Source organism: Narcine bancroftii, chromosome 2 (assembly GCF_036971445.1).
Source record: "Narcine bancroftii isolate sNarBan1 chromosome 2, sNarBan1.hap1, whole genome shotgun sequence".
NCBI lineage: Eukaryota > Metazoa > Chordata > Chondrichthyes > Torpediniformes > Narcinidae > Narcine > Narcine bancroftii.
Genome location: NC_091470.1, coordinates 178686138 through 178708102, shown reverse-complemented (window position 1 = coordinate 178708102; position 21965 = coordinate 178686138). Strand labels below are relative to the sequence as shown.

Here is a 21965-nt window from a genome sequence, read left to right as displayed (position 1 = left end):
TTCGACGGGTAATAAATGTGGCTTCGCCAGTCACACTGCATCAAATAGACTAAAGGACTGGGGTTTAAGAGCATGTTGGAAAGTGACTCAAGCAGTACTTTCACAAGGCTGAGGCATTTGTCAGCAGGGAAACTAACGGATCATTTTGTCCATCATGGCAGCGGCCTTGGAAACACGGGAAAGATTTAATTTAAATGACGAGAGTCCCAGCCCCAATGTTTGCACTTGAAAATAGAAGAGTCATCGGTTCAGACAGCTGTCTGACAGAATCAGAATGGATGTGAAAGTTGTCACCACAGCCGTATGGGTGATCTAAAAACAAGGGCGCTATGTTTGGACAGCTTTGGATGGTAAGCACGCCAATAGGCCAACTGGGTTGCATTGTAACTTTTTCTGATGTCCGGAACTGCTGGAGGCCCTTCAACCCGGTCTGCCCAAGACCTGTTGGTCTTCCAGCACGCAGAGATACCAGTGAGGGAGTGCTGTCGACAGTCGCGTTCCAGGCTGCAGCAGTACATCCCAAGGGTCGGCCTGAGGCTTGGTGTGGCCCCCGCTGCGGGCAAGGTCTTCCTGTTGCTGGGCGCTGAGACCGAGGGGTCTCCCCACGCCAGAAACAGATGAGGAACAAGAGGGTACATGCTCCCTTTCACCAGATTGTTTGGTTTTCAAGCACAGGAAAGAGGAGAGAAGGCCTAGCAAAGTTTAGCAGTGGGTACTAACCTGGTCCCAACCACGGTTTGGTCTCCCAATCATAGAATACTCTGTTGATGAACTTCTTGCTTCTGTGTTAGAAACTTTAAATAAAAACAATTGCTGTTGGAACCATATTCCTGTTTTTCAGAAAATATTTTCTCCCATTTACCTTCCCCTTTAGAGGTAACCTTTTGCCTACTCCTTCTGCAGGACTGACTGACGAAGCAACCACTAGGAAAGTCCAAGCATATCCCCTTCACTAACCCACCCAATTGGGATTGCCCTCCTGACTCACTCACAAACTGTCATCAGGGCAGGGGTATCCAGTTCTTTGTTATTAGTAAAAGTGGGCGGCAAGATTGTTGTAGCGGCCAGCACAATGCTGTTACTGGGTTCAAATCTGGTGCAGTCTGCGAGGGGTTGGTACGTTCTTTCAGTGTCTGCATGAGTTTCCTTCAGGTCCTCTGGTATCCTCCCCACCCTTCAGGACCCTAGGGAATATTGGTGATTTGTGGGACATGGGTTTTCAGGGCAGAATTACCTGTTAATGAGCTGCTTATCTAAATTTAAAATGCAGTTATGTCAGATGTTAAATGGAGAGAAAATTGTAAAAACCCAGATGCAAAGGGACCTGGGAGTCCTCATGTGGGACTGGCTGAATAAAGCAGGTTGAGTCGGTGGTGAAGAAGGCAAATGCAAAGCTGGTGTTCATTTCAAGAGGAATAGAATCTAAGGGGAGGAATGTGATGTTGAGGCTTTATAAGGCCCTGGGGAAACCTCACTCAGAGAATTATGAGCAGTTTTGGGCTCCTCGTTTAAGAAAGGATGTACTGATGTTGGAGAGGGTTCAGAGGAAGATTCTGGGAATGAAAGGGTCATCATTTGAGGAGCGTTTGACATCTCTTGGCCTGTACTCATTGGAATTTAGGAGAATGAGGGGGGGGGAATCTCATTGAAACATTTTGAATGTTGAAAGGCGTGGACAGAGTAGATGTAGAAAGGTTGTTTCCCATGGTGGGAGAGTCTAGGACAAGAGGGCACAACTTCAGGATGAAACGGCGTCCGTTTAGAACAGAGACATGGAGGGATTTCTTCAGCCAGAGGGTGGTGAATCTGTGGAATTTGTTGCTACAGGCAGATGTGGAGGCCGAGTCATTGGGTGCATTTAAGGCAGGTTCTTGATTAGCCGGGGCATCAAAGGTGATGTTGGGGAGAAGGCCGGGCAGTGGGGCTGGGTGGAGAAATGGATCAGCTCATGCCTGGGTCCAGGCTCTATGGGGCACTGGTGAGGCCTCATTTGGAGAACTGTGTGCAGTTTTAGGCCCCCTATCTTAGAAAGGATGTGATGTTGCTGGAGAGGGAGCAAAGGAGATTTACTAGGATGATTCCCAGAATGCAAGGGCTAATGTACGAGGAGCGTTTGGCAGCTCTGGGGTTGAATTCATTGGAATCAAGGATAATGAGAGGAGATCTCATAGAGGCTTTTTGTGTTTTGAAAGGTTTAGAGTGGATGTGGGTAAGATGTTTCCCTTGGTGGGTGAATCGAGGACAAGGGGGTCATAATTTGAAAATAAGAGGTTATCCATATAAAACAGAGATTAGGAAGAACTTCTTCAGCCAGAGGGTCGAGGATCTGTGGAACTCGCTGCCGCACACAGCAGTGGAAGCCAGATCACTGGGAGTTTTTAAACAAGAAATAGACAAGTATCCCATTAGTGAGGGTATCAAGGGATATGGGGAAAAGGCCAGAAATTGGAACTAGTGTAGAGTAGCTGAGTGTAGATTTACAGAACAGACTCGATGGGCTGAGTGGCCTGCTTCTGTTCTTGTGAAGACAATCGACGTCATGATGTGGATCACCCCTCTGAAGGATTCATTGATCACTCCCAATCACAAGCTGCCGTTCCAGCTTCCACAGTGCAAACAAAGAAATGAGCTCAGGGGTGAAAAGAGCTGCCCACTGTCAGCAACCTGGGCACGACCTGGGCCCAGAGCGAGACGTGAAGCAGAGTATTAGCAGATGTACACAAGATCAAGACACATACTTTGCAGCTCAGCACAGCAATTAAGCAGATGGATAAGGAACTTGGGTGGCCAAAGGATGAGGAAGACGAAGATTATGAAGCAGTGCTCAGATCTTCGGAAGAATGTGCTGAGCCTTTGGTTTATACAACTCCATCCAATTATCAGAGAACCGTCGATCTCTGAAACAGGCCCATCAGCCCATCTAATCTATGCCAAACTACTACTCTGCCTGGTTTTCGTGATTTACTTTTATTATTTATTCTGCCTGGACCCAGGCAATGGCCTCTCCATACCCCTCCCATCCATGTTCCTCTGCAAATGTTTCTTCAGTGTGGAAATCCAACCCGTATTCGTGAGGAAGTTCATCAATTGAGCCAGTCTCTTGGCGTCAGTCCTCCAGCCATTGCGCCCAATTCCAACTTCTTGCCTGCTCCCTTACTTTACCATCATCGCTCGCCCTGGAACTGGAGTCAAACCTGGTGAAGGCAGGATGGGGTGGAGTCAGGAGTAGACCCTACCAACTCACTCCCATTGCCTTTCCTCCTTCCACAAACCATTCTCTTTTTAGAAGTCTGACTAACTTTTCAGACTGGCCAATTCTAACTTGTCGTAAACAACCTTTCATCTAATTCACAGAATTTCAAAGCTTTTGGATCCTTCCATTCACTGCCTTGTGACTGAGTCCTGTGAGATTTGTGTACTTCCATTTCCTCCTTCATCCCACTGTGTGTGGAGAAATATTTACGCTGGAACGGGAATTTTATGCACCATGTGATCTGATTAAAACCTGTTGTTCCAACGACCTCTGTACTTTCCAAGCCAGTCATTGTGGTTCCCTTCAGACTAAGAGTCATTTCCTTTCTGCAAACCTCCATCTTGCATGTGCTTTCAACTGTGAATTTAGCACCAAACTGCTGAGAAATTGATCTTGACTTTGCTCAGGTCCAGTGAGACCCACGACGCCGTGAGACACGGTTAGTGCAGCGCCAGCAACCAGGGTTCAAATCTGGTGCTCTCTGTGAGGAGATTGTACGCTCTCCCCATGTGTGAATGGGTTTTCCCTGGGGGCTCCGGTTTCCTCCCACCTGTAAAAACGTACTGGGGGTTGTAGGTTAATTGGGCATCATGGGCTTTCCCCATATCCCTTGATACCCTCACTACAGGCCAGAAGGGCCTGTAGTGTTCTATGTTCTAACCTTTTAACAGTGCTACCACACTACCCTTGGTTGGGACCAAATTGGACTTTCTTTTCATTGAAACTCTGTAAATTGTGCTCTTTTTGTGGCTGTACCATTAGTGGAGCAGTTCGCGCAACGCGGTTACAGCGCCAGTGACTGTATTTCAAATCCAGTGCTGTCTCTAAGGAGCTTGTACGTTCTCCCCGTCTGTGTGGGTTTTCCCAGGGGGCTCCAGTTTCCACCCACCTTTCAAAATGTACCGGGGGGGGTTGGAGGTTAATTGGGTATAATTGGGATGCATGGGCTAGGAGGTCCATTACCATGCATGTCCAAAGGAAAACAACGTCCACCAACAGTTGCTGAACAGTGGGCCAGCAACCATCTTGGTTAGGAATCCACCTCCCAATTGTTGGATAATACACACAGGAATACGAATCCTTTCAGTGATAAATGATGCAGAGGAATTCTGGCTGCCGTGGATGTCTTGTGGGGAGGAAAGGGGGCAGAGTTTGGGATTCGTAGGTTGGAAAGAGATGGTTGGGTCTGGATATCGGTGGGTAGCTCCAGTCAGGCTCGGGGTGGAAACATGTTGGTGCCATCAGGGTGTGATGCAGAACATCAGTTCCTGCAGCCCCACCCTTGTTGGGCTCCTATTTCTAGCTTGGAAAATGAAACACTTTAGCACTGCCCTTTAGCCCTTGATGTTTTGCTGACCCATACATTCCTACCAAAATAGAACTAACTGCTCCCTACCCCGTAACCCTCTATTTTCCTTCCATCAACGTACTTGTCTAAGATAAATCCCCCTAATGTTCCAGCCTCCACCACCTCCCCCGGCGAGGCATTCTAGGCCCCCACAACTCTGTGTATTAAAAAAAACACCCCTGAAGTCTCCCCTAAACTTCCCTCCCTTCACTTTGTACACTCTTCCTCTGGTGTTTGCTGATCCTGCCCTGGGAAACAAGCGCTGGCCATCCACCTTATCTATGCCTCTCCAAATCTTGTCGATCTCTATCAAGTCTCCTCTCATCCTTCTTCGCTCCAAAGAGAAAAGTCCCAGCTCTGCTAACCTTGACTCATAAGACTTATTTTCCAATCCAGGAACATCCTGGTGAATCTCCTCTGCCCCCTCTCCACAGCTTCCACATCCTTCCTGTAATGAGGTGACCAGAACTGAACACAATTCTCTATGTGTGGTCTCACCAGAGATTTGTAGAGTTGCAGCAGGACCTCTCAACTCCTGAAATGTGGCAGGGGGATGGGATCAGGAGTAGAGAGACGGAGGGATTTAGCATGAGGGAAGAAGTCAGAGATAAGAGGGTGAAAAGCAAAAGAGGCAGGCAGATAACCTCAGGGCCAAAAATGTAAAAGGGCCACTTTACAGTATAATGGTGGTAGGGTTAAAGCTCTGGTAAAAACAAGCTTGAAGGCCTTGTGTCTTAATGCAAGGAGCATTCGTAATAAGGTGGATGATTTGATTGTGTTGATGGCTGTAAATGACTATGATATAGTGGGGATCACAGTGACATGGCTTCAAGGGGACCAAGGCTGGGAGTTTAACATTCATGGATTTTCAATATTCAGGAGGGACAGACAGAAAGGAAAAGGAGGTGGGGTAGCATTGTTGGTTAGAGAGGAGTTAAAAGCAATGGAAAGGAAGGATGTTAGCTTGAATGATGTGGAATCAATGTGGGTAGAGCTGCAAAATGCAAGGGGGCAGAAGACGTTAGTGGGAGTTGTATATAGACCACCTAACAGTAGTAGAGGTTGGGGATGGCATTAAACAGGAAATTGGAAATGTGTGCAACAAAAGCAAGGCAGTTATAATGGGTGACTTTAATCTCCATATAGACTGGATGAATCAAATTGGTAAGGGTACTGATGAGGACGATTTCTTAGAAGGTATACGGGATAATTTTCTAACCCAGAATGTTGAAGAACCAATGAGGGAACAGGCCATTCTAGACTGGGTTCTGAGTAATGAGGAAGGGTTAGTTAACAATCTTGTGCGAAGCCCTTTGGGCAAGAGTGACCACAATATGGTGGAATTTTACATTAGGATGGAAAGTGACAGGGTTAATTCTGTAACTCAGGTTCTGAACTTAAAGGAGGGTGACTTTGAGGGTATGAGACGCGAATTGATTGTTAGATTGGCAAATGTTACTTAAAGGATTGCCTGTAGAAAGGCAATTTAAGGATCACCTGGATGAAATACAGCGTTTGTTCATCCCGGTATGGTAAAAGAATAACTCAAGGAGGGTAGTACATCTTTGGATAACAAGGGAAATCAGGGAGACTATCAAGTGTAAAGAGGAAGTGTATAGACTAGCCAGGAAAGACAGAATACCAGAGGATTGGGAGAAATTCCGAGTTCTACAGAGGAAGACAAAGGGATTAATCAGGAAAGGCAAAAGAGATTGTGAGAGAATGTTGGCAGGGAACATAAAAAATGACTGCAAAAGTTTTTATAGATATGTAAAGGGAAAAAGACTAGCAAAGACAAATGTGGGTCCCTTGCAGTCAGAAACAGGTGACTTGGTCATGGGGAACAAGGACATGGCAGACCAATTAAATAACTACTTTAGTTCGGTCTTCACTAGGGAAAATATGAATAATCTTCAGGAAATAATAAGGGACAATGGGGCTAATGTGATGGAAGGACTGGGGAAAATAAGTGTAAGTTATGAGGTTGTGTTGGATAAATTGAAGGGATTAAAGGCAGACAAGTCCCCAGGGCCAGATGGTCTGCATCCCAGAGTGCTAAAGGAAGTAGCCTATGAAATAGTGGATGCATTGTTAATAATTTTTCAAAACTCTTTAGATTCTGGACTAGTTTCTGAGGACTAGAGGGTGGCTAATGTAACTCCACTTTTTTAAAAGGGAGGGAAAGAGAAATCAGGGAATTACAGACCGGTTAGCTTGACATCGGTAGTGGGGAAAATGTTAGAGTCAGTTATTAAAGATGTCATTGCAGCACATCTGGAAAGTGGTGAATTCATTGGTCAGATCCAGCATGGTTTTATGAAGAGAAAATCGTGTCTGACTAATCTTATTGAATTTTTTGAGGATGTAACTAGTAGAGTGGATAGGGGAGAACCAGTGGATGTGGTTTACCTGGATTTTCAGAAGGCTTTTGATAAGGTCCCACACAGGAGATTACTATACAAACTTAAGGCACATGGTATAGGGGATATGGTATTGAGGTGGATAGAGAATTGGTTGACAGATAGGAAGCAAAGAGTGGGAATAACCGGGTACTTTTTGGAATGGCAGACAGTTACTAGTGGGGTACCACAAGGCTCAGTGCTGGGATCCCAGTTATTTACGATATATATTAATGATTTAGATGAGGAAATAGAAAAAGTTTGCAGATGACACGAAGCTGGGTGGCATTGTAAGCTGTGTAGAGGCTGTTCAGAGTGTGCAGGGTGACTTGGACAGGTTGGGTGAGTGGGCAAATGCATGGCAGATGCAATATAATGTGGATAAGTGTGTGGTTATCCACTTTGGAGGAAAGAATGGGAGGGCTGAGTACTATCTTAATGGTATCCAATTAGGAAACGGGGACAAAAATAGACCTGGGTGTTGCTGTCCATCAGTCATTAAAAGTGGGCATGTAGGTGCAGCAAGCAGTAAAAAAGGCGAATGGTATGTTTGCATTCATATCAAGAGGATTCAAGTAAAGGAGCAGAGAGGTATTGATGCAGTTGTATAGGGCCTTGGTGAGACCTCACCTGGAGTATTGTGTTCAGTTTTGGTCTCCTTATCTGAGGATGGACATCATTGCCATGGAGAGAGTGCAGAAAAGGTTGACCAGATTGATACCAGGGATGGCGGGACTTACATATGAAGAAAGGCTAGAACAACTGGGCCTGTACTCGCTGGAGTTTAGACGATTAAGAGGAGATTTAATAGAAATGTTCAAAATTCTTAAGGGATTTGACAGGCTAGATGCAGGAAGATTGTTCCCAATGTTGAGCAAGTGTAGAACCAGGGGTCACAGTTTAAGGATAAAGGGGAAGTCCTTTAGGACTGAGATGAGGAAGAATTTTTTCACTCAAAGGGTGGTAAATTTATGGAATTCTCTGCCACAGGAAGTGATTGAGGCTGGTTCCATAGCTATATTTAAGAGAGAGTTAGATTTAGTACTTGTGACTAGGGGGATCGGGGGTATGGAGAGAGAGAGCTGGAACAGGGTACTGAGTGGATGATCAGCCATGATCAAAATGAAAGGTGGTGTAGGCTTGAAGGGCCAAATGGCCTACTCCTACACCTATTTTCTCTGTTTCTATGTTTTCATGAACTCAATCCAATGGCTTACCAAGCCCAGCATTCCATAGGCCTTAACTATCCTATCAACCTGCGTGGTGACCTTGAGGGATGTACGGATTTTGACCCCAAAGTCCCTCTATTCATCCACTCTCAAGCATCTGAACATTAACTCTGCCCTCAACCTTTAGGTTTGACCTTCCAAAATGCATCACCTTATACTTATCCAGCTTGAACTCCATCTACCACTTTTCCACCCAACTCCGCATCCAGTCTACAACCTGTTGTCACCTACGACAACCTTCAGCTCAATCCACACCACCTCCAACATTTGTATCATCTACAAGCTTACTGACCCACCCGTCTACTTCTTCGTCCAGGTGACAAGAAGCAGGGGTCCCAGAACAAATCCCCGCAGAACTCCACAAGTCGCTGACCTCCAGGCAGAATACCTTCCGTCCCGCCACTGCTCTCTGCTTTCTGCAGGCAAGCCAATTCTGAATCCACACAGCTAAAGTTCCATGGATCCCACACCTCATGACTTTCTGAAAGAGTCTCTCGTGGGGGCTTCTGCTCAGGACAGGGTCCCTGAAGTTGTTCCAAAGGGCAATCGTGAGAACGGTGCTAACCATTCTGTGGCTCATTCCAAAGTAAATGAAATCCCAGGAATGAATGGAGCTAAAGTCATTGATTCAATTAACGACGATGAATTTGAGCCCCACTAATCTGATGGGTCATCATCTGCGATTAGATCGAGAGTTTTAATATTAAAAAGTACCTGCCTTCATCGTTCTTGGATCTTCTTTTGCAATATACACACAAGATCACGCAAATGAGAAAGACTGCAGCAAATGCAAAAATTAACCCTATGTGGTGTGGCTTCAGCATTCCGTCACCTGAAAAGGCATGGATGGCTCGGTTAGCGAAGCGGTTAGCGCAATGCTGTTACAGCGCCAGCGATCAGGACAGGGGTTTGAATCCCGCGCTGTCCACAAGGGGTTTGTACGTTCTCCCCAGGGGCTCCGGTTTCCTCCCACACCGTTCGAAACATACTTAGGAGTTGTAGGTCAATTGGGCAGCATGGGCTCATGCGTGTTACCATGCTGTGAGGCGAGGCCAGCAGTTGGCTCAGAGGGAGGGCACGAAATCATGCCCTCCACAATGGTGTCAGCATTCCACTTGGTAGTTTGAGGAGGCAATCGTTTTGTGAAAAAATAAGTTTAAGAAGGGTCAGTGACAAATTGGATGACATGTGGTAGGTGAAAAGACAGCAGGTGAGATTATATATAAATAGTAGACTAAAATATTCCAGAGAAAACCCTGCACTACAGCAGAAACTTCACACATGGCAAAGAAGAAATCAATGTATTGATGGAAGGTTGGGGGATATCTCCCAAAACACCCTCGACCCAGAACTTCTGGACAAGATCCTCGACACCTGGTGCCAGAGGGGGGTCAGGTGCCTCAAGGATTGTTACAAGTGAGGGTAGCTTGTGTTATTCGAGCAGTTAAGGAACAAATACGATTTGTCTAATAGAACATTCTTCTGCTATCTGCAACTTTTTTTAAGGGACAAATTAGACCTTTATAAAGTCTCCTCTTGTCCTTCTTGGCTCCAAAGAGAAAAGTCCATGCTCTGCTAACCTTATCTTCCAATCCAGGCAACATCCTGGTAAATCCCCTCTGCCCCTCTCCACAGCTTCCACATCCTTCCTGTAATGAGGTGACTAGAACTGAACACAATTCTCTAAGTGTGGTCCCACCAGAGATTTGTAGAGTTGCAACATGTCCCCTCGACTCTGGAACTCAATTCCCCTATTAATGAAGCCCAACATCCCATTGGCCTTCTTAACCATCCTATCAACCTGCATGGCAGCCTTGAGGGAATTGTGGATTTGGACCCCAAGGTCCCTCTGTTCATCCATATGGTGGATGTAACACATAACCCTTTGGTGAAGGTGGGGGAAAGTATCTGTCCAGTCGAGGGAAGGCCTTGGTCAGGCTTTGCTCATAGCAGCTGTTTGAATAACTTTGTATGAAACAGCAATGGGGTCGCCCAGGATGAAGAGCTGGTTGATGCCGCTCGCCATTGGGGCGACTCTCTTGAAGTGTCTCCTTATCCCTGTTTAGTAAGAGTTGCCCCGGTCAGACGCTTTATCTGTAAACTCGGGGGAGAGGAGGTTAATTATCTATAATGTTATTGTTTGTCTTTTACGCAGCCCCATGGAGGAGGAGGAAATGGCAGATGCAGCAACGATTAAATGTTTTCACAGAATGTGACTGAAAATAAAGTAAAATGCTTTAAGGGTTATATATTCATGCAAGTGAAGTTTGTTCAGGGTAAGTTCAGTCCAGTAATTTTGTCTTTTAAACTGTTTATTCTTAATGTAGGTGTAAAAGTCTCAAGCAACCGGAAAATACACATCCAGTCTTGCCAATCCCCCATAGATGCCGGACACGAGGGGTTTTACTTCACATGGTGCATTCGAGAGGTAATGGAGATGATTTCAATCATAAATTGGAATTTTAGAATGTCACCAATACTGTTTATGTCAGGAATCATGAAGGAAATTGGTAGTGCGTGCAACAAAGGGTCGGCAGTTGTAATGGGTGACTTTAATCTACATGTAGATTGGATGAACCAAATTGGTAAGGGTAAGGTTGAAGAGGATTTCTTAGAATGTACGTGGGATTGTTTTCTAGATCAGCATGTTGAGGAACCGACGAGGGATCGAGCCATTCTAGACTGGGTATTGAGTAATGGAGAAGGGTTAAATAGCAATCTTGTTGTGAGGAACACCTTGGGCAAGAGTGACCACAATATGGTGGAATTCTTCATTAGGATGGAATGTGACTGAGTTGATACGGATACAAAGATTTTGAACTTGAAGAGGGGCAACTTTGATGGTATGAGATGTGAATTGGCTAAAATAGATTAGCAAATGGTACTTAAAGGACTAACGGTAGAAATGCAATGGCAATCATTTAAGGATAGCTTGGAGCAAGTGCAGAAAATGTACATCCCAGTTTGTACAAAGAATAAATCGAGGAGGGTAACGCATCCGTGGCTAACAAGGGAGATCCGAGAGAGTGTCAAATCCAAAGAAGGAGCTTACAAATTAGCCAAAAAGAATAATATCCCTGATGATTGGGAGAAATTCAGAGTTCTACAAAGGAGGACAAAAGGATTAATTAGGAAAAGTAAAAGGGATTATGAGAGGAAGCTGGCAGGGAACATAAAAAATGACTGTAAAAGCTTTTATAGATACGTTAAAAGAGAAAGAGGTTAGTTAAGACAAATGTAGGTCCATTGCGGACAGAAACGGGTGAGTTGATCATGGGGAACAAGGGGATGGCAGATTGTTTGAATGACTATTTTAGTAGACATAACTAATCGACAGGAAATTATTGAGGATCGGGAATCTATTGTGACGGAGGAACTAAAGGAAATAATTGTAAGTCGAGAAGTTGTATTAGTTAAATTGCAGGGATTAAAGGCGGATAAATCCTTGGGGCCGAATAGTCTGCATCCGAGAGAGCTGAAGGAAGTAAGCCAGGAAATAGTGGATGCGTTGGTGACAATGTTTCAAACTTCTTTGGATACTGGATTAGTTCCTGAGGATTGGAGGGTGGCCAACGTAACCCCACTCTTTAAGAAGGGAGGGAGGGAGAAATCGGGAAACTACAGATCAGTTAGCCTGACATCAGTAGTAGGGAAGGTACTAGAATCGGTTATTAAAGATGCAATTGCAGTACATTTGGAAAGTCGTGGTATCATCGCACAGAGTCAGCACGGTTTTGTGAAGGGGAAATCATGTCTGACGAATCTAATAGAGTTTTTTGAGGAGTTAACCAGTAGAGTGGATAGGGGAGAACCAGTGGATGTGGTATATCTGGACTTTAGTAAGGCGTTTGATAAGGTTCTGCACAGAAGACTAGCGTTTCAACTGAGCACGGTATAGGAGGTATGGTATTAAGGTGGATAGAGAATTGGTTGAGGGACAGGAAGCAAAGAGTAGGAATAAATGGGTTATTTTCAGAATGGCAGCCAGTGACTAGTGGGGTATCACAGGGTTCAGTGCTGGGGCCACAGTTGTTTACAATATATATCAACGACTTAGATGTGGGAATAGATTGCAGTATCTTGAAATTTGCAGACAATACAAAGTTGGGTGGCAGGGTTAGCTGTGTGGAGGATGCTAGGTGAGGGCAGGGTGATTTGCACAAGTTAGGCGAGTGGGCCAGGACGTGGCAGATGCAGTATAATGTGGATAAATGTGAGTTTATCCACTTTGGAGGTAAGAACAGGAAAGAGGATTATTATCTAAATGGTATCTGTTTAGGAAAAGGGGAGATGCTGCGAGACTTGGGTGTTGCTGTGCATCAGTCGTTGAAAGTGGACCTGCAGGTGCAGCAGGCAGTGAGGAGGGCGAATGGTAGGTTGGTGTTCATAGCGAGAGGATTTGAGTCCAGAAGTAGGGAGATCCTGCTGCAGCTGTACAGGGCCTTGGAGAGACCACACCTTGAGTACTGCGTGCAGTTTTGGTCGCCTTATCTGAGGAAGGATATCCTCATCTTGGAGGGGGTGCAGAGAAGGTTCATTAGGCTAATACCGGGGATGGAGGGACTCGCATATGAAGAAAGGTTGGATAGATTAGGCTTGTATTCTCTGGAATTTAGAAGATTGAGGGGGGGGATCTCATAGAAACATAAAATTCTTAAGGGTTTAGACAGACTATATGCAAGAAGGTTGTTTCCAATGCTGGGATAAACCAGAACTAGGGGCCATAGTTTAAGGATAAGGGGGCAATTTTTTAGGACTGAGATGAGGAAAAATTTCTTCTTTCAGAGAGTGGTAAATGTGTGGAATTCTTTGCCACAGGAAGTAGTTGAGGCCGGTTCCCTGTCAATATTTAAGTATAGGTTAGATTTGGCCCTTGTGGCCAAGGGAGTTAGGGGGTATGGGGAGAAAGCAGGAACCAGGTACTGATCAGCCATGATCATAGAAACATAGAAGATAGGAGCAGGAGTAGGTCATTCGACCCTTCGAGCCTGCTCCGCCATTCAACGAGATCATGGCTGATCTTAAGTTCAGTACCCCGTCCCTGCCTTCTCTCCGTAACCTTTAATACCCTTATACTGAAGAAATATATCTAATTCCCTCTTAAATATATTTAATAAACCTGCCTCTACTGCCCTCTGTGGCAATGAATTCCACAGATTCACCACCCTCTGGGTAAAGAAATTCCTCCTCATCTCGGTCCTAAATGGTTTGCCTATTATCCTCAAACCATGGCCCCGGGTTCTGGATTTTCCCATCCTTGGAAACATCCCATCTGCATCCATTCTGTCCAGTCCTGCCAGAATTTTATATGTCTCTATGAGATCCCCTCTCAATCTTCTAAACTCCAGCGAGTACAATCCCAATTTGCGCAATCTTTCCTCATAAGTCATTCCTGCCATTCCAGGTGAATCGCCTCTGCACTCCCTCCATTGCAAGAACATCCTTCCTTAGATAAGGTGACCAAAACTGCACACAATACTCCAGGTGTGGTCTCACCAAGGCCCTGTACAGCTGCAGTAAGGTATCCTTGTTCCTATACTCAAACCCTCTTGATATGAAGGCCAACATACCATTTGCCTTTTTAACCGCCTGCTGTACCTGCATGCTCGCTTTCAGAAACTGGTGTACAAGTACCCCTAGGTATCTCTGCACTTCCCCATCTCTTAATCTATTGCCATTCAAATAGTAATCTGCCCTCCGGTTTGTATTACCAAAATGGATAACCTCACATTTATCCACATTGTAGTGCATTTGCCTGCATCTGCCCAGTCCCTCAATTTATCCAAATCACACTGGAGCTTCCTGACCCCCTCTTCCGTGCACACAACCCCTCCTAGCTTAGTGTCATCTGTAAATTTGGAGATATTACATCCAATCCCCTCATCCAGATCATTAATGTAAATTGTGAACAGCTGGGGTCCCAGTACAGATCCCTGTGGCACCCCACTGGTCACCGCCTGCCATTCAGAAAATGAGCCATTTATCCCAACTCTCTGTCTTCTACCTGCCAGCCAGTTCTCAATCCACATCAATACTTTGCCCCCAATCCCATGAGCCTTGATTTTGGAAGCCAGTCGTTTATGAATGGCAATGTAGGCTTGAAGGGCCAAATGGCCTACTCCTACATCTATTTTCTATGTTTCTATTTTACATAGAGAGTGGTGGGTTCCTGGAATGTAATGCCAGGGTTGGCAGTGGGTGCTGGAAGAATAGGGACATTTGAAATGCCCCTGGACATGCAGATGGATGCAAGAAAAATAGGGTATGTTTAGATTGCTGAGTAGGTCATCCAGATAGTGACTGACACTCCCATACTGTGAAAGGGCTGGATGGCTTGGAGTTTGTCAAATGCGTTCAGGAAAGTTTTCTAAATCAAAGCGTAGAGGTGCCAACGAGAGAGGATACAGTACTTGATCTAATAGGGAACGGGACAGGTCAGGTGACAGACATGTGTGGAGGTGAACATTTTGGGTCCAGTGACTGTAATGTCATTAGCTTCAAGCTAATTATGGAAAAGGCTAAGTCTGGTCCTCACGTTGGGATTCCAAATTAGAGGAAGGCAAATTTTGCGGAAATGAGAAAGGATCTAGGAAGAGTGGATTGGGATACGCTGTTTTCTGGCAAGGGTGCGTTCAGAAAGTGGAAGGCCTTCAAAGGCAAAATCTTTGACAGTGCAGAGTTTACCTGTAACTGTTAGGATTAAAGGCAAAGTTACCAGGCACAGGAAACCCTGGTTTTCAGAGGATACTGATGATCTGGTTAAGAAGGAAGTGTTTAACAAGCATAGGCAACAAGGAGCAAATGAGGTACTTGAAGAGTACAGAAAATGCTCAAAAAAATTAGGACGACAAAGAGAAGATCTAAGGTTGTTCTGGCAGGTAAACCTGAAGGGTTTCTAGAAATATATTAAGAGTAAAAGAATAGTGAGGGACAAAATTGGTCCCCTAGAGGATCAGAGAAGGTCAACTGTGTGAAGCCTTACGAAATCGGGGAGATCTCAAAAGTTTTTTTTGCATCAGTATTTACTTAGGAAATTGGCAGGAAGGAAGGGGCATGGAACATATGGAGATTAAGAAGGAAAAGGTGTATAAAGGTAGATAAATCCCCTGGGCTGAATAAGATATTCCCTTGGACCTTCAGAGAGATGTGTGTAGAAATTTCAGGGGACCTATTCAAAATATCCTTGGCCATGGGTGAGGTGCCAGAGGATTAGAGGGTAGCTCATGTTGTCCCGTTGAACAAAAAAGGCTCCAAAAATAAACCAGGTAATTATAGGCCAGTGAGCCTGATATCAGTAGTAGGTAAATTATTGGAAGGAGTTCTGAGAGACAAGATAATATAAGCATTTGGACAGCCATGGGCTGATTAAGGACAGTCAGCAGGGCTTTTGGTGTGACAGGCCATGTTTAATGAATCTTGTAGAGTTTTTCGAGGAGGTTACCAGGAAGGTAGATGAAGGAAAGGCTGTGGATGTTCTCTACATGGACTTTAGTAAAGTCTTTGACGAGGTCCCACATGGGAGGTTAGTTCAGAAGGTTATATGAGGTATCCATGGAAAGGTTATAAACTGGATTTGTAATTGGCTGTGTGGGAGAAAACAGAGAGTGGTAACGGATGGTTGCTTCTCAAAATGGAGGCCTCTATATCAGTGATCTGGACGATAATGTGGTAAATTGGATCAGCAAGTTTGCTGATGCCACAAAGATAGGAGGTGTTGTGGACAGTGAGAAAGATTTTCAAAGCTTGCACAGGGATCTGGACCAACTGGGAGAATAGGCCAGTAAATGGCAGATGGAGTTTAATGCAGACAAGTATGAGGTGATGCATTTTGGAAGGGAAAGCCAAGGTAGGACATACAGTAAATGGTCGGGCATTGAGAAGTGCGGAAGACCGAAGAGATCTAGGAAATACAGGTACATTGTTCCCTGAAGGTGGTGTCGCAGGTGGACGGGATCATAAAGAAAGCTTTTGGCATCTTAGCCTTTATAAATCAAAGTATTGAGCACAGGAGTTAGGATGTTATATTGAAGTTATTTAAGACATTGGTGAGGCCAAATTTGGAATATTGTGTGCAGTTCTGATTGCCAAACTACAGGAAGGATATCAGTACGATTGAAAGAATGCTGAGTTACAGGGAAAGATTAACCAGGTTAGGACTTTATTCCTTGGCGCGAAGAAGAATGAGGGAAGATTTAATAGTGGTTTACAAGATTATGAGAGGTGCGAGTCAGCTTTTCCCACTTAGATTGGGAAAGATAAGTACGAGAGGACATAGTTTTAAGCTGAAAGGGGAAAGGTTTAGGGGGAACGTTCTTCACTCAGAGGGTGGTGGGAGTGTGGAATGAGCTGCCATCTGATGTGGCAAATGCGGGCTCGATCATGTGTTTTAAGAATTAATTGGATGGGTACATCGATGGGAGAGATCTGGAGAGTTATCGATTGGGAGCACGTCAGTGCAACCAGTGAGATGATGGTCGGCACAGATTAGAAGGGGCGAATGGCCTGTTTTCTGTGCTGTAGCGTTCTATGGTTTGTCACATTGTGGTCCAAAAGTCCTGTATGTACTGTAAAATTTTATGTTCTAACTTGAGGACTTTCAACCCCTTAGAGCCAGTCTCTGGCTAAGCCATAGATAGGGCTAGATGGAAGAAGACACCTGAGGCTCATACTCAGATGATACTGATCTGATCCATCAAAAGGATGTTGAGATTAAGGAAGGAAAATAAATAGGTGTGTGTGCATGTGCGCGCGCGTGGCACGAGAAGATAAAATGCAGACCTTCATCCCATAGACAGTGCTCTGCGAGATCCACGCTCCCATTGGCCTCACTGACAGGGTTCCTCACATTGCAGCTGTACACCTTGTGGTTGTGCTGCAGACCCAAGGACAGTGCCAGACTTCTCCCGTCTTCAAACAACATGTGTGATACATCCTCCGTCACCTCACCATCTCTCGTCCACCAACTGTAGACAGCGGCAGTGCCACCCTCCAGTAAACAACGCAAAGTGGCGTTACACACCACGTCAGAATAGACTGCTGTGACATTTATGACTGGTGTTGATACACGTTCTGTTTGAAAGAAAAGCATAAAACAACGAAGATCACAGTCAGGCAACAACAATGAGGTATTAGGAGTAGGAGGGCCCTGCTGGGTCAGGGCTGACTGACCTCAATAAGAACATCAAAAATAGGAGCAGAAAGTGGCCATCCGGCCCGTCGAGCCCTGCTCCACCGTTCAATGAGATCACTGCTGATCTGATGATGGGCTCATCTCCGCCCACCTGCCTTTTCCCCATATCCCTGACTATGCAAAAATCTACCCAATCTGGTCTTAAATATATTTACTGAGGTCGCCTCCATTGCTTCAAAGGGCAACGAATTCCGCCGATTCCCCCTCCTCTGGGAAAAGCAGTTCCTCCTCATCTCTGTCCTAACTCTACTCCCCTCGTTCTAGTCTTCCCCACCAATGGAAACAACTTTCCTACCTCGATTTTATCTATGCCTTTCATAATTTTGGAAGATCCCCTCTCATTTTTCCAAATTCCAGCAAGTCCAGTCCCAGAGACTCCTCGCAGATCAACCCCCTCATGTCTGGAATGAACCTGGTGAACCCCCTCCAAAGCCAGTCCACCCTTCCTCAAGGAGACCGGGAAAACACCCAACACCTTGATTCCATTCTTCAGCTGTCGTCAATTTCTTCAGCGTAGAAGAGACCATTTGATCTCAAGAATTCTCCAGGGCGGAGAATTACAAATGTTCATCAACCTCAGTGAACCCTCTCACTCTGCAACAGTATCCAGAAGACATAGCCCTAAGGTGATGGGTGACTGAGGGGTAACTATTTATTTTAGACAGAGGGTGGTAGATGCAGATAAGTATTGCAATGTTTCAGAAATAAATTGGACAAATGCATGGATAGGATGGACCCAACACAGGCAAGGGGCACATTTTGATCGGCATGGACAGGTTGGACAGAGGCCTGTTTCCACACTTGGAACATAGAACACTACAGGCCATTTGGCCCAAGACTGTGCTGTCCTATGCAAATAAAACCTTCCCCACCTCACACCCAGAACCCTCTATTTTCCTTGCATCTATGTGCCTGTCTGAGTCTTTCAAATGTCCCTACTCTACCAGCCTCCACCACCTCCACTGGCAATGCATTCCAGGTCCCCACTGCTCTCTGTGTAAAAATAAAGCCTTACTTCTGATGTCTCCCCTAAACTTCCCTTGGAGCAGATGTCCTCTGGTGTTTGCTATTCCTGCCCTGGAAAAAAGGTGCTGGCCATCCACCCTTTCTATACCTCTCAGAATCTTGTCGACCTCTATAAAGTCTCCTCTCATCCTTCTTTGCTCCAAAGAGAAAAGCCCCAGATCTGCTCACCTTGCATGAAGACAGACTCTCCAATCCAGGCCACATCCTGAAAAATCTCCTCTGCCCCTTCTCCATTGCTTCCTCCAATAAGGCACTGATAGATATGAATATTACACTCTAACTGAGCATCAAGGTACTAGACTGTGTAGCCAATGGATAGTCTTACGCCAAGCACCCACCCTACTAGGGCCTGTGGTTGATTTTAAATTCAATCATTTCCCATTCTACTAAACTCCGGAAAATACAGATAAAATGCGCTCAATCTCACCCATCCCAGAAACCAGTGATGAATTAATTACCACCTGGGCCCCTGGGCTGAGTTTTAGCAAGGCTCCCCCTTGCCCCCCTGCCCCACCTTTTATTGAATAAAGTAATGTTAAATAACATGTTAGGGGTCTCCAAAATGGTGAATATTGACTCCTGCCCCAGGAGCCCCCTCCCTTCTGGGCCCCGAGGCTTAAACCTACTCAGCCACTCCCAGGGCAATGAATCTTTGTTCAGATTACAATTCTAAACCTGCAAACTTCTTTGTCAGCTTGAGAAACATTTCTTTCTTACGCTCTCCAAGTTCCACCTGTTCTCTCAGAAAGCATGTGCCACAGACCAGAGCCTGTTTTCTTTGTCAGATCAGACAGAGAATATCTCAAAATTCAAATAAAATTACCATAAACTCGCAGTTCCATTGCGTTTTCATAGAGAGATTCATTTGTCCTTACACGTAGTTCGTAGAGACCTTGATCGCTTTGTGTAAGGTTCCAAATTTCGAGACTATTATCTTCCAGGTTTAACCTCACTGTCTTCCTTTTACATTCTGGTGGAATCTTTGGATATTTCACACATACTTCAACCTTTTTCTTCATATGTAACATTGAAAAGTCCCAAGATGTACTGATTCCTCCCAATCCATTTCCTGGTAAAGTGACTGACTGCCCCAACATCCCAATCACCACCTGATGAGTGGCTGGTTTCACAACCCTCTGTCCCAAACCTGAAACAGAAGGACAAGCCATTAGTGTCATCAGTCCAAGCGTGTTTGATGTGCATCGATTCGTGGCACGGCGGCTTTCTTCAGCAACACCCCAAACCTGACGCACTTGAGCAGCAAGACTGTGAGATCCCCTGCGGAGGGGCTGCCGTGAATGAATTTTCCCTTGCAAGTGGGTAAACAGGATGTTGATTTACGTGTGTCCATGTCACGACATTGGTGGAACCCCCCCCCCACCCCCCCAACCGAGAGCATCGATGGGGAACGCTGCTGTCGGAGGGCAGCAGCGATCATCAAGGATCTACACCCCCCCAACCCCACCCCGGCACACGCTGCTGCCATCAGGAAAGAGGTATTGGTGCCCCAAGACTCGCACCACTAGGTTCAGGAACAGCGGCTCCCCCTCCATCATCAGACTCCTCCATGACAAACTCAATCAGAGACTCACTTAAGGACTTTTACCTGTGCACTTCATGGATTTTTTTCCCGCTCTGTTTACATTTCTTATTTGTGTACAGGTGTAGACAGGTGTACTTATCTTTTTGAATACAGTTTTTATTTACACTACCGATAACTGGTAAATTCTGCCTGGCCGCAGGAAAAAGAATCTCAGGATATATGTGATGTCACGTTTGTACCCTGGCAATAAAATCTGTACGTCAGTGGGCAGAGCCAAATTTACACCAGCCAAACATTTGGAGAGTAATCAGGAAACCCCCTCCACCTCCCCCCTCCAATCATTAGTGTGTGGAAGGAACTGTTGCCGATTTGAGAGGTGAAGCTGGAGCTCATGTGGATTCCTGGTTTCGGGCATGAATAATTTAAAACAGTACAGTTCCCAGAATCTGGAACCTTTTAACTCAAGTTTATTATCATCTCAATAGATATAAACCAGACAGAACCACATTTCTTCAAACTGAAGCCAAGTCATCGGGTGTATTTAAGGCAGGGATTGATTAGCCAGGGCATCAAAGGTGATGGGGAGAAGGCCAGGCAGGGGACTGAGTGGGGAAATGGATCAGCTCCTGATTGAATGGCCTGCTTCTGCTTGTTACGATTAATTACAATTCCGTAATGACAAGATTTTTTTTAAAAATAATTAGTGCAAAAAAAAGTGAGGTGGGTGGCTGCAGGTTTATTGTCTGTTCAGAAACCTGATGGCGGAGGGGAAGAAGATGTTTACGTTGAATGTGGGTGTACAGGCTCCTCTCTGACTGCGTGGATTTCCTCTCACATCACAAAGGCAGGGTCAGTGGCCAGTTGGCGAGGAGTTAGTAGGTAGCTGGGTTCAGAGATTGCGAGACTTGATGGTGTTTCACACCACCAGCCATCAGCTTTATCCCATCATGTTACTGACCAGTAGTAAAAACACATTGCTGGAGAAACTCAGCTCGTGAAATGGTTGGATTTTATAGGAACCTGGCCTTGGTCCAACAGTAAAACCAGGATGTCGTAGATAGACATCAGAGGCTTGCCCACAGAGCAGCTGTCAGACAGAACGAATCAAAGGGCAGTTAAACGCTGGAACAGATGGTGATCAAATTAAAGCCTTATTGTTTGTTTGCCGAGCTGAAGTTTATTTAAAATTTTACAAAATACAAATGTAAAATACAAAGAAAAACAAACCCATCTAATTCTACCCCTTATAGCCTCCCACCCTCCACCCCACCCCTTACTATCCTTCCCCCCCACCCCCCCCCCCCCCCTCAGAGCTTAACATTCACATACAAAGAATCTATAAACAGTGGGTTAGGTTGCAATATGTCAACTCACCAATGAAAACAAAAGCATAATATTACTTAACATCTAAATTCACACATTCCAAATACAGAGTCCACATTTTCTCAAAAAAAAATTATTTCCCAAGTGAGATGTAATTTTTTCTAAATGTAAACATGATTGAATTTCATTATGCCACCTTTGTATCTTTAACTTCCCATCATTCCCTCGCCACTGCCAGATTCAATCGAATAAATGCAATCTGAGATTTATCCAAACTCGCTGTTAATAAAACACAACCATGGATCCACATACAAATCTATGTGGAGTAAATCTCACCAAAAATGTTATAATCTTTTCCCAAAAAAGGCTTAACCTTTACACAATTCCACACAGAATGAACAAAAGTACCTATCTGATCTCCACACCGAAAACACAAATCAGAATCGCCAAAACCATATCTCTTTAACTTTTCAGTTGTTAAATATAACTGAAGCAGAAAAAGTACAATTAACTAGGCTATAAAGCACATTAACTAATTTGGTGACACTGCAAACACAGATCAGACCATTCCTCCTCAGAAATAAAAGCTCCTGCTCTCATTTATCGCTTATTCTCAATAAGCCCACCTTTTTCATCTTTATCTGCAACAACGAA

At 45.0% G+C, this 21965-nt stretch overlaps 1 protein-coding gene across 6 annotated transcripts in view; it reads right to left on the bottom strand.

Annotated features, from left to right (window-relative positions):
• LOC138754666 (signaling lymphocytic activation molecule-like) overlaps positions 1-21965 on the bottom strand; it is a 44743-nt gene that overhangs the window by 6164 nt on the left and 16614 nt on the right. Inside the window, exons 2-5 of one of the 6 annotated variants that reach the window (XM_069919276.1) lie at positions 19269-19592; positions 17008-17298; positions 8948-9061; positions 721-794 (exon numbers count right to left, since the gene is read on the bottom strand). In XM_069919276.1, coding sequence (XP_069775377.1) covers positions 721-794; positions 8948-9061; positions 17008-17298; positions 19269-19592 — 803 coding nt within the window. Of the gene's footprint in view, positions 1-720; positions 795-2951; positions 3195-8943; positions 9062-17007; positions 17299-19268; positions 19593-21965 lie in introns of those variants that run through there. The other 5 variants (XM_069919279.1, XM_069919281.1, XM_069919277.1 and 2 more) reach the window with 5 other exon arrangements.